At 41.7% G+C, this 17731-nt stretch overlaps 5 protein-coding genes across 5 annotated transcripts; 2 read left to right on the forward strand and 3 right to left on the reverse strand.

Moving 5' to 3' along the window:
- Positions 1 to 635: 635 nt before the first annotated feature.
- J4E92_008267 (uncharacterized protein) lies at positions 636 to 1544 on the forward strand (the record flags this gene model as incomplete). The annotated part of the gene is made up of 2 exons (XM_051499620.1): positions 636 to 800; positions 855 to 1544. The coding sequence occupies 2 exons, from the start codon at positions 636 to 638 to the stop codon at positions 1542 to 1544; spliced, it is 855 nt and encodes a 284-aa protein (XP_051349996.1).
- A 500-nt stretch (positions 1545 to 2044) lies between these two features.
- Positions 2045 to 2569, reverse strand: J4E92_008268 (uncharacterized protein; the record flags this gene model as incomplete). Its single annotated transcript, XM_051499621.1, has 1 exon — positions 2045 to 2569. One exon carries the CDS (start codon positions 2567 to 2569, stop codon positions 2045 to 2047), a length of 525 nt encoding a protein of 174 aa, XP_051349997.1.
- Positions 2570 to 3975: 1406 nt separating this feature from the next.
- J4E92_008269 (uncharacterized protein) lies at positions 3976 to 5040 on the forward strand (the record flags this gene model as incomplete). The annotated part of the gene is made up of 2 exons (XM_051499622.1): positions 3976 to 4053; positions 4117 to 5040. 2 exons carry the CDS (start codon positions 3976 to 3978, stop codon positions 5038 to 5040), a joined length of 1002 nt encoding a protein of 333 aa, XP_051349998.1.
- A 125-nt stretch (positions 5041 to 5165) lies between these two features.
- On the reverse strand, positions 5166 to 7637 carry J4E92_008270 (uncharacterized protein; the record flags this gene model as incomplete). Its single annotated transcript, XM_051499623.1, has 1 exon — positions 5166 to 7637. The coding sequence occupies one exon, from the start codon at positions 7635 to 7637 to the stop codon at positions 5166 to 5168; it is 2472 nt and encodes an 823-aa protein (XP_051349999.1).
- Positions 7638 to 8779: 1142 nt separating this feature from the next.
- J4E92_008271 (uncharacterized protein) lies at positions 8780 to 10493 on the reverse strand (the record flags this gene model as incomplete). Its single annotated transcript, XM_051499624.1, has 2 exons — positions 8780 to 9419; positions 9484 to 10493. 2 exons carry the CDS (start codon positions 10491 to 10493, stop codon positions 8780 to 8782), a joined length of 1650 nt encoding a protein of 549 aa, XP_051350000.1.
- Positions 10494 to 17731: the final 7238 nt, after the last annotated feature.

The raw sequence follows: 17731 nt of genomic DNA on the forward strand, positions 1-17731 counted from the left end.
TTCGTGCGAGCTGGTATTGCTATCGCTCGTTATTGGTATCGCCGTGTCAACGAGATATTGGCTGAATTCTGAGGCGCCATCGTAGTGTATTGAATGCTCACCTCAGGTGGACTTTGCTGGCAAGCCGAGGGCAGAGGATTCGCGAACTCCAAACTCCGCCACGAAATGAATTCTCCTCGCCGACCTTGATACTCGGTTACTGCAGCCGAATATGTTGTAGCGCATTGGTGTGACGATGTACCTCTAGCTGAGGGCTGTGCAAGAGATGAGGGGCAGATGCGAAAGATAGACTAGAGCGGCCCGTGTAAGAGTCTACTAGACTGGAAGTACTACGACTAGGCGTGGTAGTCAGCTGCCATGAATTGATCCCCAGTCGGAGATGTCGTATAAGTTGTAAGCCACTTGCTAGCAGTATTAGAGATAGAAGGCGCATCTTGAACGATGCCGTCAAGCGTAGCCACTTCCCACCTGGGCATCCTGTGTGGCGACTAGTCCCGATACGGTTAGTGACCGCGGGGTAAATGCGCAGGTCCGCAGTTCAGGGTCCTTCAGCTGCCCAGCCTTGGAGCAGATCATCTTGCACGACTGAAGCCAAGAGAGAAAGCCCAGATCGCGCTCGATCAGCTGTAGATCTCATGGCTTCGCTACCGCCCGTACGTGCCTGCATCTTCGATGTAGACGGCACGCTCATCAACTCAGAAGACATCTACACAGACATCTACAACAACATACTGCGCGAGTACGGAAGACCAGATTACCCATGGGCGATCAAGGCGACGCAGCAAAGCAGAGGCATAAAGGTATTTGTTGCTCAGCCCTATCATATCGCCCCGGCATGCTAATGCTTAGTACAGGGTACCAAGCGTTTACTAGACTGGGCACAGGTACCCCTCACGCCAGCTGAATGGTCTGCGAAAGAAAAAGGGTTTACACATCTCTTCGAAAACAGTAAGGTGCTTCCAGGTGTTGAAACTCTTCTCTCAACCATGAAAGCCAAGACATCACCGCCTGTGCTGCTTTCGTTAGCTAGTTCAGCTGGTCAGCAAAAGTTCGCACTAAAGACGTCGCATATACCCGCTATCAATGCGGCGTTTGACGATCCAGCATTCCATGTCTTCGGCGATGATCCGGAGATGTCTGATAGCAGGAAGAAGCCAGAGCCTGATATCTTTCTCCTCGCTTTGAAGAGATTGAATGCCGCTGAGACAGCACGTGGTGAGCGTGCCTTGGAGCCTGCAGAGTGCTTAGTGTTTGAAGACTCGATCGCAGGTGTGGAGGCAGCGAGAAGGGCGGGTATGCGAGTAGTTTGGGTGCCACATCCCGGGCTTGCGGAGGTTTGCAAAGGGCGCGAGATGGATGTTCTTATGGGAAGGACGGAGGAAGATGGTACTGTGCCTGAGTATGGAATGCCAGTGGAGGGAGATCCGAGAAGCCCTGTCACTGCTGAAGACGGTCGACTCATGTCGGACGATGGTATGGCGGAGCTGAGGATAAGCCTCGATGACTTTCCGTACGCCGCGTATGGTATCAGTGTTGCGCAATGAGTTAGATGCGATCGCTTTTGTGCGCATCTACAGACATGGCGAGGCATGGTTACTTTACTTCACAGAAACCATGCAACGCTCGTATCAACACTCATCTGATTATAGAATCAGTGCAAATGATTGTTGTTGATGAGGAGTGGACATCACAAGGCGGGCGACAAAGTAAAGGGGCCTGCTTAGTCAGCATTGGAAGCTACGTAGCAGCCCCGCCGGGCACAGAGCTGCCGACGCTTTGTCGCAGCCCGTGGACTGTCAGCCATCAGCCATCAGTCATCCCAAGGTTTTCATCAAATGTAAGGACGCGCCGTTAACATACGCCCACGTTTATTTCGATGCGACGAACTCGCTCACAATCAAGATTTCCCGGCAAAGGAAACGCGTACCAACGAGCTTGCGAGTGCGCGGCAAGATCTCCGTCAAAGTAGCAGCTTCCCGAGGTCTCAGCCTCTTTTCTGCGCGCCAGCCTCTACCTCATCGCAATTCTCGTCAACTGTCGTGCTTCAATGATTCTGCGGCTCCCTGCCGACCGTATCGTGTTCCGAGAGCTTCTCCATCGTGGCTTGCAGATCGTCCGGGCAGAAGACCTGGCACAGGGTACTCATATCATCGAATACGACTTGGCGCTGCTGTGACTCGGGGACATACATCGCATTACCGATGTTGAAGGTCAACGAATACAGACGATTCCGTGCGTCCCAGTCTTCGACAGGTTCGGATACTGGGAAATGACATTTGTAGTTGTCGATATAGGCCTTGCTACTCACGCGATGGCGCGGTGCTCTCCAATTGCCAATATCGTACTCGTTGTGCCCGTAGAAGGAAGCCACATCGAAAACGAAAGCCTCGCCAGTCTTGGCGTCGATCGCCGTGTTACCATCCCAGCAATCGCCGTGGATCAGGCATGGTTTCAGAATCCGGCCTTCTTCTTGGAGAGGTAACAGTAGACGTGGCACTACATTCCGGAGGGTGAGATCGCACACTGCGTCGAATGCTGGCCAATTGAGGATTGGCTTCGCCAGGTCCATGACATGACCTAGATGCTGACTGAATAGAGCACACCAGGAATCTTCCCATGTATCGACAGCCTGAGTTATTCGCCCATGGCACGTCGAGGGATGGAAGCCGAATCTACCAGTTGGGGATACAGATCGTAGATGCATATCCGCTAGTCCTTTAGCCAGTCTGACCGGATCTGCAGGCTGTTCGCATCAGCATTTGGACATGCTTGAGAACCGCAATACCCATACCTGCTTTTCTATGTCTCGAAACGCCGTAAGAAGGAAATGGGCCGTTGACCCGTTCTCTTCAATTTCTCCCCAGGCGTAGGGTCGTGGGACAAATGAAGGCGAGACCGCGTAGATTGCTTTGAGCGATTCGTATTCGCCTTCGCACATCTGCCTTCCCACTGATCCCAGAGATACGACCTGGAATTCATTAGCAACCACTTTCCGAGATTTCTTTTGCAAAGAGCTATGCCTTTAGGAAGTAGTTGTCGGTCTCTCCTGTAGGCAGTCGCACAACGATCTTGGCGGTTTTGCCCCATAGCGATTTGTAGTAGTTGAAGGCGTTAATGACCTCAGTTCCGGCGATGGGAAAGGCTTGTACAGAGTGAGTATGATATGAAAACTTGTCATGCCAGTATTACCTTCTATAACTTGCCTGTCTACCTTGTAGGGTCCACTAACCTGCGGTAGTGTCAGAGAATCAGTCGGCATCTCGTCAGCACATGCCCACGCATCGCTAGTGTTGTTCACAGGCATGATACAGAGCTTTTGCGCGGCTGTGTCAGGTATGATGATCCTGTGATGATATGCGATCAATAGTGACTGGACTGATACGTGTATCAAACGCTATAGCGTGAAATAACACCCCGGTAGAGTTTTTGTATGTGGAAAAGCTTTGGGGTGCGGGGTTGACGAAAGGGGAAGTCAATCGATCGATTGGATATGTAAGGAGAAGCGCATGTCTGTGGCGCGGTAGAGGGGCAGTCGCGAGCTGATGTACCCCGCAAACGAGGAACGCATGGGATGTCACAGAGCCAAGATCATTGTCCATGTGAAGATAGTCTGCAGATTCCATCGTTCCTTACTTTTAGTGAAGCTGACAATAGGAAAGATCAGTCTATTTGCCCTCAGCCCAACGACGCCTTCTGGGCTGTTACAAGGGTTGCCACGTCTATTGGCAATTGAATACGAGTGGGAGAGCGGAAACGTGAGCTGCGGTAAAAATGACTTCGCGAAAAGCGTCGGATTGATGAGAAATGCTTCGAGTGTGATGTCTGTTGTCTCAGTAGGCCGGCGATCTAGAGCCAAGATAGTCGCTCCACTTCGACATTCCGAGATCGGAAGTGTTGCTTCCGAAGGTGACGCACCTCGCGAACTCGCATCGCCTCCGCCGCTACACACATCACATTGCTCCATTCTCACACATGATGTCAATACCAATGCTACTAGAAGGGTTTCCCAGTGACGCTCCCTCCGCTCCATCTACGAAACTCCGGTACGCAGACGTACGCGCTCACCCACTCCCGTGTTGACGCGACTTGGCTGAACCAACACGTCGATGTATCCAGGTCGCCGTAACCGCAACTGCCAAAGAGTTCGCCGGCACCTATCGCGGCAAGCAATACCATGAGCCAGACTTCGATGCCGTGCTCGACCGCGCATTAGCTGCCGGGGTAGAGAAAGTCATGCTGACAGGCATGTACGCATCCGACGCGTCTTTCAATCTCGGCATAGCGCGAAAACGACCCGAGCAGTGCAGGGTCACAATCGGTGTTCACCCATACCATGCGGTCGAAGCTGATGAGGGCGGAGAAGAATACTACAAGGGCCTGTCTGACAGCATCACGACGACCTTGAACGAAGAGCCCCACCTTCTAGCCGCTTTCGGAGAGCTCGGCCTCGACTATGACAAGCTGGCCGAAGCCCCAAAAGACGTTCAGATACGCGTGTTCAAGCGCCAGCTCGATATGATTGTGAGCGCGGGATGGAAACTACCCCTCTTCCTCCACTGTCGCGCCGCATTCGAAGACTTCGTTGCTATAATCGAGCCGTACATGGACCGGCTGCCTTTGCGATCCGGCCTAGTCCACTCTTTCGTTGGTACCACAGCGCAGATGCAGACTTTGACCGGCATGGGCCTACATGTTAGTGTCAACAACTTCGCTTTCCGAGATCGCGATAGCTTGGATATGATCAAGCATGTTCCATTGGATAAGCTTCAGATTGAAACAGATGCGCCATGGGGCGATATCCAAGCGTCTAGTGAAGTCGCAAAAGCGTATTTGAAGAATGCGACGAAATGGTCTTGGGGAAGTAAGAAGAAAGACAAGTTCAGTATTGGTGATATGGTGAAGGAGAGGAATGAGAGTTGCAATGTGGAGAAGGTGGCGTTGATTGTTGCGGGGATTAAGGGTGTTGGCGTGGAGAAGGTTGCGGAGAGTGCGTGGAGGAATAGTGTGGATATGTTCTTTTCGGGTCAGGGCAGTAGATGATGTTTCTACGTCAAGATGGAAATTTGGCATCATGTCCAGCCTTGGGGAGAGTTGCTTAGCAAACGCGCGATGGAAGTAGCCTAAAAGAACAAAACCTTCAAATTCTCGCATGTGCTATGCTACCTCTACTTCGTCCCATGAGTACCGTTTCCGTTCGTCGCTGACCCATTTGTCAGTCCTCCATTCGTCCTAATCCCATTCGACTGCGTCCCATTGACTGCATTTTTCTTCGCCCTCGGTACCTCCACAAGCACCTTGTACGTCTTCCCAGCCGTAACATTCTTAACAACGCATCCCTCCACCTCCTCCCCATCAACCACAACCTTGACATCCTCAACATCCCCCCTCTTAATCTGAACATCAAACACCGCACCCCTAAACTCCCTCCTCACCTTCATCTCCTCCCAATCACTCGGCATCTTCGGCGCGATCTTCAGCCCCTCCCTTACACCCCTCAACCCACACAGCCCTTCGATAAAACACCTATACACCCAACTCACAGTCCCAGTATTGAACAGCTGACTCGAGCGACCAGCCGTGCGGTCCAGATGCTTAATCCCATACCCGCCACGGTAGTAGTTAGGAATGAAAATAGGGAGTTGACCCCTACGAATCAAATCCTCTTCATCAGGACCGGGGATCATAGCGCGGAGCGTGGCGTACGCGCGGTCCACTTCATCGATACCGTAAAGGGCCCAGGCGTAAAAGGCAGCGGCGTGGTTGTACACGGAGCCGTTCTCGCCTTGACCGGGATACTTTTGCGTTACGCGACCGACGTCTTCGCGCATAGCGGTGAAGGGCGGGCCGAACATGACGACGCCGTAGGGTGTGGTGAGTTGCTCGTCGACCTGGGGCAGGATTTTCGAGATTTGCTCCGAGGAGGCTGCGCCGCCGAGGATGGACCAGGCTTGAGGGTTCAGCCAGATGCGACCTTCTTTGTCGTCTTTGATGCCGAACGTTACGTTGTCGTCTGTGATACCGCGGGCAAACCAGTCGCCGTCCCAGAGGTGCTCGTTAGCTGATTCGTTGACTTGTTCAGCGCCGGTGCGGTATTTCTTCGCGATGTCGGGTTTGTCGGCGTCTTCGCAGATTTGCGCCCACAGATTTACGGCGTAGGCGGTTGCGACGGTGAGCCAGCCTGATACACCGACGCCTTTGGGACCGACCATGTTCATCGGGTCGCACCAGTCGCCCTGCGCGATGTAGGAGAGTCCGCGGTCGTCTCGTGCGTTTGAGGAGAGCAGCCAGTCCATGGCGCGGCTGAAGCGCTCGAAGACTGTGAAGGTGTCGCCGTACATGCTGGTCACCTTTTCGTCTAGCAGCGCGTAGTCGCCTGTTTCGCTGAGGTAGATTTCGAGGGCGATGGGGAGCCAGACGCAGTGGTCGGTGTGAGGGATTTGGTTGATGTACTTGAGCACCGCTCCTTTGGCTAGAAGGATACCATCTGGCATGGAGCCGTTCTTCTCCTGCTGACCGACCGCTGTGGTGATGGCTTTGCGGGCTACTTCCGGCTTGATGAAGCTCATGCCCATGTTGTCTTGAAGGTAGTTTCGCGTTTGCGGATCGGTCGTAAGTCTGTTTACGTCGCCGTGGTAGTATAATTGTCGGGGCAGCCAGTTGTTGACTAAGTTATCGAGATCTTTGTCTGGAGTCTCGAGACGTACGCAACCGCTGCCACGTTGAATATAGTCTTCGTAGTCTTTGGCGGCCTTCGCGAACGCCATCTTGTTGAGGTATTTCTTGCGCATGTCGAGGATCTCGGCTTCGTCGTATGCGGGACCGAACAGAAACCTGTACTCTTTGCTCTCGTTCTCGCCCAGATCAGCCCAGTATTGAACGACCGCGGTCGGAGTTTCGTAACGGGCATCGCTGTTCGAAAGCTGTGACTCTTTTAGTGCCGATGGCGCTTGTAGGCCTCCTTCGCCTTCGAAAGCTTCTTGCTTCGCTTCCCATGAGACTGGTGTGGTTTCACAGAGGAAGTAGGTCTTGTCTTTCAGATATTTCGTCTTCGGGTAATCCTCTGCTTTTTGATACGGAGTCTTACAGCTCCCAACCACGCCCCCAACGTTCGTATTCCACTCCGCCTCTTGGTTCATCCATGACATGTAGCCCAATGGAAAGTAGGGGTAGATACTCAAGTTGCGCTTGCGACTTGAGATGTTGGTCACATTGATGCTCCAGAGTTCAGCCACATCGTCGGTGGGCAGTAAGAAGGTCATCTCGACACGAATGCCAGACTTCTCCACAAGCCATTTGATGTCGCTTTTGCCTACATCGAAGGTGAAGCGATCCAACTTTGCCCTTACCGGTTCATACGGCGCCGAGAAGATCTCGCCGTTTTCCTCATCCTTGATGTATACGAAACGGCCAGGGTGGTGAGCATAGTAGTTTTGCTCCGGTTGCATAAAGGTCTTCGCTTCGAGGTTGGGCGCGTAGGCATATTTCGCGGGCTCGGGTTGCATGTATTGTGCAGTTGCAAAACCACGACATGTGACCTGAATCATCATACGTTGGTTCCAAAGGAATGCACCCGCTTTGGGCATCTCCGTGGGGCTTGTGAGCTCATAGCGCTCGCCATTTTGGGTAGGTTGTATCATGGTGGGAATGTGAACAAGGATAGTACCTGTGATCTCCGCGGGAAACTTTTATACCACGACGGGATGGTTGGTTATACAGGGACGTGACGGCCGACATGGCTTAGGAGGCGTAGCTTACTGTGTTTAGTGACACTGCACAAGTCAATTGGAACGCGGGACCAATGCGGAATCAAAACGCGTGACCAGGCACAAAGTCTTAGCGTTTCTTGCTGATTTAGTCTACAGCGGGAGTGTCAAACTCGATGCTCGTGGACAAGATTGCCAGCAAGGCAAACGAAGGTCGTCGATACTCCTATGAGAAGAAGCAGCAAGAGCGCAAGCTTAGGATGACCTTGAAAACGAAAGTCCGACCAGCGTGCAAATCGTAAAAAGGACGACGAGGGATTTTCGCAGGTCAGTCATCTGTTCCTCCATGGTTCATATAAGGTACACAGCACAATAAGCCGCACCGCGTGGGGCTAAGCGAATGGCGGTGTGGGGTTCAGCCTGAAAGGGTACAACGTAAGCGCGGAGACGGTTGCCCGGACCGCAACGCCTTTAGCCAGCCGTGAGGCAATACTGCGAGTCCCAACATGTCGAAAACTCAACGATCTTCGCATCGTCAATATGCGCACACGATCCGGATTGCGCAATCCGAGCAACCGATTAGTGTGGGACAGCGGCGAAGATAACGGAAAGTGTATGGTGGCGTATGCGCCGATGTGCCGAAAGCAGTGTGTCAGCTGCTCGCAAGATTGTGTGATCACGGGTGACAAGGAAGGGTATACCGTGCCGGCGCCGATATCCGTTGTATCCACAGCCACTGACATTAATTGTGACCAAGACTCGCTACCGGTTCCCCCATCCCGGGTATGCCCAGCGCTGCAGCCCTGCAGAAGGTGTTGGGTATCGTGAAGTGTCAATTTGTTCTTGGCTGTCATTGGTACGTGTGAAATATTGGGTGATGCAGTCAGACTGACGAGAAAAAGCAAAGAGCGGGAAGGGTGGGGTGAATTACCATGACCAGCGATTTAAACACTATCGCAACACTGAACATAACACCAATCCTCCACGCCAGCCAGGACGATCTCAAAGCCGAGGTATCGTTTGTCCACTGGCCTAGGACTCTACTCAGCGGTCCACAACGCCGCACCGTTTTCACCCTAACTCTCTTTAGCGGCTTCGTGCTGTAAAGTTGCTTTGCCCGATGTCTTCGTGATTTTGACATACTTTCCAGTCTCGGGGAATGCTTTCTTTGTGGCGACAGGAATCGGGTCTTTGTCCCACCACGATGGGAGAGCTGGGACGCTTGTCCGCCAGAACCGCGCAGTCCCATCGCCGTCGACACTAAGGTAAACATCCTGTTCTTCCTTGTCTAGAAACATGCCGCATAGACTGCCCGCAACGTAGCTAGCCATCGTGCCAGCAGGTCGCCAAAACAGCTCTTTCGCGTTGCTTTCGGTGTCGTAGATCAGGGTTGATCCTTCGTCCGACTCAATACCCAGTAGTCGACCTTCGTTCATCCATAGAACAGCATGGATCTCAGACATACTCAGTCGTTCTTTACCCTCGATCTTGAAATGCTGAAGTACCTTGCCATTGGAACCATCCAGCGGGTTCCAGACATATGCTTCTTTACCAGCGCAAAGCGCAATCTCCGACCGCGCTGGATGCCAGTCAAAGCACCGGCACCAGCGGGAAAATTTCTCTGGCATAACTGCTACCTTACGCCCGTCTAAGACATCGTGAACCTGCACCACTGAGCCACTCTTAGTACTCCAGACGATGAGCTTTGAGTCTGGCCTATAGATTGGTAAGCTAAGTTAGCATATGCCTTATGTGTAATATGTACTGGAGTAGTGCTTACGAGAATGCGCCGGCCCAACTTTGACCACCTGATTTGTCTGTAGCCCAAATGAGAACCCCAGTCGAGACGGAATACATGCGTAGCGACCCATCCCAAGACACGGTGGCAACGCACTCCATGTCCGGGCTCATAGCCGACCACATGATAGCATCCGTGTGTCCAGTAAGGCGATGCATTTCTTTACCTGCTTCGACATCATAGATAACGACGAGCGGCAAGTCTTCTGCTGGGCGCATGCCGCTTTGGGTCGAATGGTTGTTCGAACGGTACAGCATCAGTCTGCCGTCCTTGCTGAAGCGTTTAGACCCGAAGCCGCCCAGTTCCGCGTTGTCAATGATGGTGTTGTGGCGCCTATTATAGTCGGCGGCTACATGACTGAGCGCTTTCAAGAACTCTGTATGGAGCGAGGAGCCATCAATGAACTCCCTGGTCCATTCGTGGTTTGCTGCAAGTTCGGGCGCGATTGCATCGATAGCTTTTGTAGCCCAGACGGAGGGATCGATCGGCTCTTCTTTGTCGAGTGTGCGTCCGTTTTGGTCAAGGTCCCAAAGGATAAGCTGGCCGATTGTACGTTCGGAACGCTGAGTCTCATCGACGACGGAGCTCACCAGGGTGTAGCCAGGTCTCGGAGTCCCTGTACCGGAGGTTTGCTCGATCTCTGAGTGGCTTTCCGCATTGGCAACAGAAGGTCGAAACTCCACCGATCCACCTCCTTCGAGGATCTCGCACAGCTGTCGGGTATGAATATTGTACACCAAGATCCGCCCCAAGTTACTGCTGATGGCCAGCAACTTCTTGTCAGAGCTCACAGCGGTATCGTAACTTCGGTATGTAATCTCGGATTGTTGTGGCAGATCGGCGCTGAAGTTGATAACATCGCGCGTTTGCGACCACTCCTTTGGGTGACCTGAGGCATATTGAGCGGGGATGCCAGCGCGTTCAAAATCCTTCGCCGGTTTGAGAGGGAAGGCATACTCCTCCATGAAGCTTTCGCGCGTATAGCATTGCATATTGACGATGAAAGTTGGCGGACGAAGTAGTGCATGTCGATGTTCTCTTGTTGAAGATGGCTGCCTAGCCGTGCGAGGCGGGCATGGATCGGCAGATGACGCGAAGGTGCGCAGAAACCAATCATGGCTGAGAACTAATAATTTTAGGATCGAATCTGGTATTACGCCTAACTGTGGTGTAGCAACCACATATTAGGCAACCAGATGAAGATCTACAGAACCGGAAATCACGGCGCGTTGCCGAGCAAGAAAAACGGAAATGTATGAGCTGAAACGAAACGTCAATCCCACCTATGCCGTGCGCCCATCGATGCTCGACTGCTCCGAAGACCAGGAACAAAGAGGATGCAGCAGCAGGGTAAAGCCGCCAGATAGGCTCACTGCCTCAACATCACCGACAAGCTGTCACTGCAGAGCAGATCAAACCCATCGGGACGCATCAGCATTACTCTCGGGCGTTGCCTTTGTTCAGCAGCCATTCATCTGGAGATGGAGGGAGAGCCCCGGCTACTGAACCCACAAACGCAGTCCGAGGACCGCGAATGCGAAACGCCCGTTGACGTCAACTTTGTCAGAATAAATGGGAGGTAGACCGAACACACGATGCCCATGAAGCAGCGCGCCGGCTCGCGAATAAGTTCTGTAGATGCTGTCCAGCATTCGTAACGCGATGTCAATAGTCTTGGCCAGGTCCGTCGCGTCGAGACGCGTCCGTCACGCGCGATTGCGACAGCGGAGTCATATTAGTATCGAGGATGCGTGTATCAGATCTCGTGGCAGGGGACAAATGCGACACAATATACGGTCATCGATGCTCGTGAGTGCGATTGTGCTGAGGGATTGCACGCGATGTACAGAAAGTGGCAAGGTTGGTCGCGACATGAGAGACGCGGGCCCTTGAGTAGAGGCTTGGCGACCAGTATGGCCGCTAGGCTCCTTTAGACATAGCGCCTTTCCACATTAACACAAAGGTGTGCCTCTTCTTATTTGTGCGCTTGTCTTATAATAATCTAATTATAATAACTTTAATAGTATATTAAGTAGTTATATATATAATAACTATAATTTACTAATAACTAAGTCTAAGCTAGTACGTCTCTATATATATTTATAGTATAGTAATAAGTTTTTAAAATAACTTTATAATAAAATAGCTTATACTATAAAACTATAGTTAAAGTTTAAGTATATAAAGTACTATTACTATATTATTTATTTTTATCTAAATTCTTTATTATAGTAATACTATATTAGCTTCTAAGTTTAGCTCTTACTAACACTAAACTACGCTTACTTTTAGCACTAAGATATTATTTTATTAATAACTTAGATAAAGTAAAGAAAATATATATACTAGTAGTAGAGTACTTTAAAAGTAGCTACTATATTAAGCTAGTTAATATTAGGTTCTAGCTCTAAAGAGTCTAGGCTAACTTAGTATTAGCTATAAATATCTTAAAATTACTATTATAGCTTAGTAGTAATTTATCTCTAGTCTTTTTAGAATAATATACCTAATTATAGTCTAATATTATATATCTAGTATTTAACTAACTCTATTATTTAATATTTAAATTACTTTACTTTATAATACTTTTATATATACTATTTAGATATAATAAGCTCTAAAGTAAGTCTCTTTAGCGTAATATAATATAGTAGTAAGTAAGCTATACTATTATTACGCGTAATAAATAATAACTAGAAGAAATTAGCTTTTATATCTTTAGAGATAGTAATACTATTTACTAAGAAACTTATAGACTTATTAAAAGCTTCTTTAGATATTACTAATTTAGCCTTAATTATTAAAGATAGTAACGCGCTATTAAAGCTTATTTTAGAGCTAACTAGACTTTTATAGACTACTACTACTAAAAATAAAAATAAATAAGCTACTTTAACTTATAAACTTAAGAAGTTATATAAGTAAAAATAATTAGAGCGTACTTATTAAGATATAGCTTATTTTAGAAAATTAAAGTATAAAGTACTTATAAGTAACTACTTAGCTTTTAAAAAGAATATTATCTACTATACTTTAGCTCTAAGAGATAAGTTCTAGTTAAACTTAGAAGCTTTATACTCTAAAAACTTAAAAATATTTACTATATATAATTACTTATAGTATAACTACTAGGTATATAATTATAAAGCTATTTTTAAAAAAGTACTCTCTACTTTCTTAATAAATATTTAAAAGATAGACTTTACTATAAGATTTCTTAATAAAACTACTTACTCTACTTAGAATATCTACTTTTAGAACTATATAAGGCTTAAAGCGTTTTAAATACCTACTTAGAAAAAACTTAAAGTAGTTATACTTAATATACTTAGTTTTAAGTTATTATAGTACTTTATAGCTTATAATAAACTTAAATAAGCTAAATAAAGGCTAGATTAAAATTCTAACTCTCTCTTAGTCTATCTTAATATACTTTAAAGTAAACTAAGTAACTACTTAGAAAAGTAGCACTATATAAACTTTATAAGTACTTTTCTTTCTAATATTTAGAAAGAACTTCTACTTTAAGACTAGAAAGACTATAATATAGTCTTTAAGCTTAATACCTTAGCTTACTACTATTAAAGTAAAATAAAGTATACTACTACGCTTTCTAAGTATCTAGCTTATAAAGAGAAGTTTTATAGCTATTAAGTCTAAAACTTTTTTTAGAGCCTTTTTAGACTTAAAAAAAAGCTAAGAAAGTAGGTTTAGTAAAATCTAACTTATAACTAGCTAAATTAGACTAAAATAGTTTAAAAGACTTTAATATAATTTATTAAAAATATAATAAAACTAAATACTTCTAAAGAAACTATTAAAAGTCTAAAAAAAACTTTAAGAGCTTATTTAGCTAGAGATTAGAAAAAGATAGTAAATAAAAAAGCTAGAGTTCTTTTTAGCTACTTATATTACTTTAGACCTAGTATTCTAGAACTTAGAACTTCTTTATAATATACTTTACTTTAAGCTAGTAAAGCTACTAATAGTAAAAGTATTACTTAGCTAATTAGAATTTATTAAGGCTTTAGTAGATAGAAGTTTTTAGTTAAACTTTATTTTAGTATTACTTACTATAAAGTAAAGCTTACTAGTTTACTTTCTACTTAAGCTATTAGTAAATAAAGTAAATAGTAAAGAATTAAAGATTTATAGTACTACTATAGTAACTATAAAAGTAGTAGATTTTTATAAAAAATAAAAGATTTAGAATATTTTATATATTATTATAAAAGTTTATAAGTATTAGGTATACTTAGATTTACTTTAGATAAACGCGTATTACTTAAAAATTAGCTACTTTATATAAAAGCTACTCTTTTAGAGTACTAAGTTTAAGAATAGAACTATCTATAAAAAGATTACGCTAAAAAAAGCTAAGAAGTTTAAGAAGACTATATATAATTTTATAGTAAATATATATAGCTATTTTATTATCTTAATACTTTAGTCTAGTTTAAAAGAGGCTAAAGAGAGTAGTTTACCTTTATAATATACTAAGTTTACGTACTTTAAGTTAGAAAATAACTTAAGAGTTTTTACTAACTATAGTTTATAAAACTTAGCTATTAATCTACTACTTAGAACTATAGTACTTTATTAGCTATTATATAACTTCTCTAAAATAAAATTAAAGCTCTTATATAAGTATTTAGATAAGTACTTAGTATAAAAGTAAATTAAATATAGTAAGTCTTTAGTAGAAGCGTCTATACTCTTTACTAAGAAGAAAGATAGTAGTATATACTTATATATTAACTATAAGAGCCTTAATAAAGTTACTATTAAGAATTAGTACTTTTTACTACTTATTATAAAGTTTTTAAAAAAATTAGCTAGCGCTAAATTCTATACTAAACTTAATATAAAAGAGGCTTACTATAAAGTATATATTAAGAAGAGTAATAAGTAGAAAACTACCTTTTATATAAGATATAGTAGTTTTAAGTATACTATAATATCTTTTAGCTTTATAAACACTTTTATATAGTTTTAGACTTATATTTATTAAGTTCTTATAGAATTAATTAATATAACTTATATTATATACTTAGATAATATTTTTATTTTCTCTAATACTAAAGAGAAGTATAAAAGCTATATTAATAAAGTCTTATATAGATTATATAATATAAAGCTATTTTTAAAGCTTCTAAAGTATAAGTAGTATATCTAGCGCACTAAGTACTTTAGATATATAATTTTCTCTAAAGAAATATAAATTAATAAGAATAGAATTAAAATAATCTAAGAATAGTCTAAACTATATATAGTACGTAAGATTTAGGTATTTATTAGTATTATAAACTACTATAAGTAGTTTATTACTAGATTCTTTTAACTTACTCTACTATTAACTAAACTAATCTAGAAAAGACTAGAAGTAGCTAAAAGTAGCTACGCCTAGTAGAGAGAGAAGAGTTAGATTCTTAATCTTAATAAGAAAGCTAAAAAGACCTTTTAAAAGCTAAAAGACTCTTTTCTAAGTATTTCTATTTTAACTTACTTTAAGTAAAATAAGAAGACTAAAGCTAAGATAGATACTTTAGATAGTATAATTATAAGTATATTAAGCTAATATATACTAAATAGAGCTAGAGAGTACTAATAGTGCCTAGTTAACTTCTTTTTACGTAAGCTTATTATAGTAGAGTATAATTATAATATATATAACTAGAAGCTACTTATAATAGTTAAGAGCTTAGAGTATTAGCGCTAATACCTAGAGAGTATATACTTTAATCTCTAGACTAACTATTAGAACTTAAAATAGTTTATAAAGACTAAGACTCTTAACTATTAATAAGTTAGGTTTTATATTATACTATTTAGGTTTAATTTTAATATCTACTATAAAGTAGAGTTTACTAACTTTATAAATAGGCTTTTTTACTACTTTAACTATATAGTAAAAGCTTAGAAACCTACTTAAAAGTATAATAAAGCTTTTATCTAGCTTATAAGAGATTTTATAACTAATAGTAATAGAACTTTTCTTTTAGTAGCTATAGTATAGATATACTTTACTAAGTATACTAAGAAATAATAAAATCTTACTAAAGGTCTAGAGAGCTTTAACTAGGCTAGTAAATATACTATACTAGAGCTCTAGACTCTAGAGAAGTATAATAAGATAAATTATACCTTTTTAAGTACTTTAGATAAGTCTAAGTCTAAAAGTAACTAGTCTAGTCTAGATAGAGCTAAAACGTGCTATTATATAGTAAGAATACTAGTAACTACTAAAAAGAAGTTATAAGTCTTTTAAGAATATTATAATAACTTTCTAGTAGACTACTTTAAAGTAAAATATACTCTAAAGAAACTATAAAGGCGCTACTTTTAGAAGAGTATATATAAAAATATAAAGTAATACTATAAGAATTACTTTATATATAGAAAGTCTACTTCTATAAAGTATAGACTTTATAGCCTACTATAGTTTTTTCTAATACTTAACTACTTTTAGAAAAAGGTAATAATAGACTTTATTATAGAACTACTACTTAGTATAGTTTCTAGTATAAAGTATAACACTATACTAGTTATTATAAATAAATTAACTAAAATAGTCTATTACGTGCTAGTATAAGCTAATTAGAATAGTACTAATCTAGTATAAGCTTAGATATATAAAGTTATCTAACTTTATAGCGTACTAAAGTATATTATTTTAGATTAAGACTTTTTAATAAACTCTAAGTATTAGAATTCTTTTCTTTACTACTTTAATACTAGAAAAGTTCTTACTTCTACTTTCTATTCTTAGACTAATAGCTAGACTAAAAAGTAAAACTAAATCTTAGAGTAGTATCTTTACTACTATTACTCTTTAGAATAGAATAATTAGGCGTACTAGATATCTATTAAAAAGTTTATATATAATAATAGTATCTACTCTACTACTAGAGTTACTCTTTTCTAAACTTACTATAGAAGGTACTTTTATAAAGTAAATTAGCTTAATTTAGCTCTTAGTAAAAGAGAAAGCTTTATAAAGACTAGCTTTACTAAATAAGTAATTAAACTATAGTAAGAGTGCTATAAAAAGATTAAAGTAGTAAATACTTACTAGAAAGAGTATATTAATAAGTACTACGCGCTAATACTCTTTAAAGTAAAGAACTAAGTTCTAGTCTCTAACTAATATATTAGAAGTACTTACTTAAAGAAAAAGCTAAATTAGAAGTTTTTTAGACTTAGAAAAATTATAGACTAAATTAGCCTCTTAGCTTTTTAAATTAATTTTCTAGAACTTAATAGTATCTATCTAGTATTCTATATATTACTTTTAGAGTCTTTTAATTTAAAAAGTACTATTTTATACTTTAAAGCGCCTAAGTAAAATACTTTAAGAGAATTTAGTAATAATATATATAAAGTAGAATATATTATTAAAAAATAGTATAATAAGAATAACTAATAGAAGTATCTAATTAAATAGGTTAAGTACTTAAAGAAAGAAAACTTATAAAAACTAAGTCTAAATATTTTAGCTAATACGCTATAGAAGTTCTAGAATAAGAAAAGAATATAATAGTATAGAAAATTTTTAAAAGCTTAGCCTAAAAAGTAATACTATAAATAGCTTTATAAAGAGAAAGAATAAGTTAAGTTAAGCTATAATAAACTATTTTAGTATAAACTAAAGTATATCTTTACTTTTTTTCTTTATATAGAGTTTTTTAGAGTATTTAATAGTATTTTAGACTAAAATAGCCTCTAATAGTCTAAAAGAGCCTAGTATAGGCTATCTTACTTTAACTCTTTCTAGCGTAAAGTTATTAGTTTTTTAGATTTTATAATTAGTTTTAAAGAATAAGATATTATACTTTAGGTAAATTTATATAAATAAATAACTTTAACTACTATAAAGAACTTTTATATTTATAGAGAAATTCTAACCTAAGTATTACTTAAAAGCTTCTAACTATACTATAATAGCTTATAATAGCTTAAAGTAGGCTAGTACTACTTAGTCTAAACTAATTTTATATAAACTCTATTAAACTCTACCTAAATATACTAGAAGAGCTTATATTACTTTAGAATAGGCTAAAATAAGCTATAAGAGACTATTAGAAGTTATCTAAGAGTAACTTAGAAAATACTAGCTCTAAAATACTTAATCTTATCTTTTTTAGTTTTAATCTACTTCTTAAGCTAGCTCTTTTTAGTAGTAGCTTTATTACTTTTTAGCTAAAAAGTAAGCTCTATTTAAAGTTTTTAA

The sequence above is a fragment of the Alternaria infectoria genome, assembly GCF_024043175.1.
Source record: "Alternaria infectoria strain BMP 0036 chromosome Unknown scaffold_16, whole genome shotgun sequence".
In the NCBI taxonomy this organism is placed as follows: Eukaryota; Fungi; Ascomycota; class Dothideomycetes; order Pleosporales; family Pleosporaceae; genus Alternaria; species Alternaria infectoria.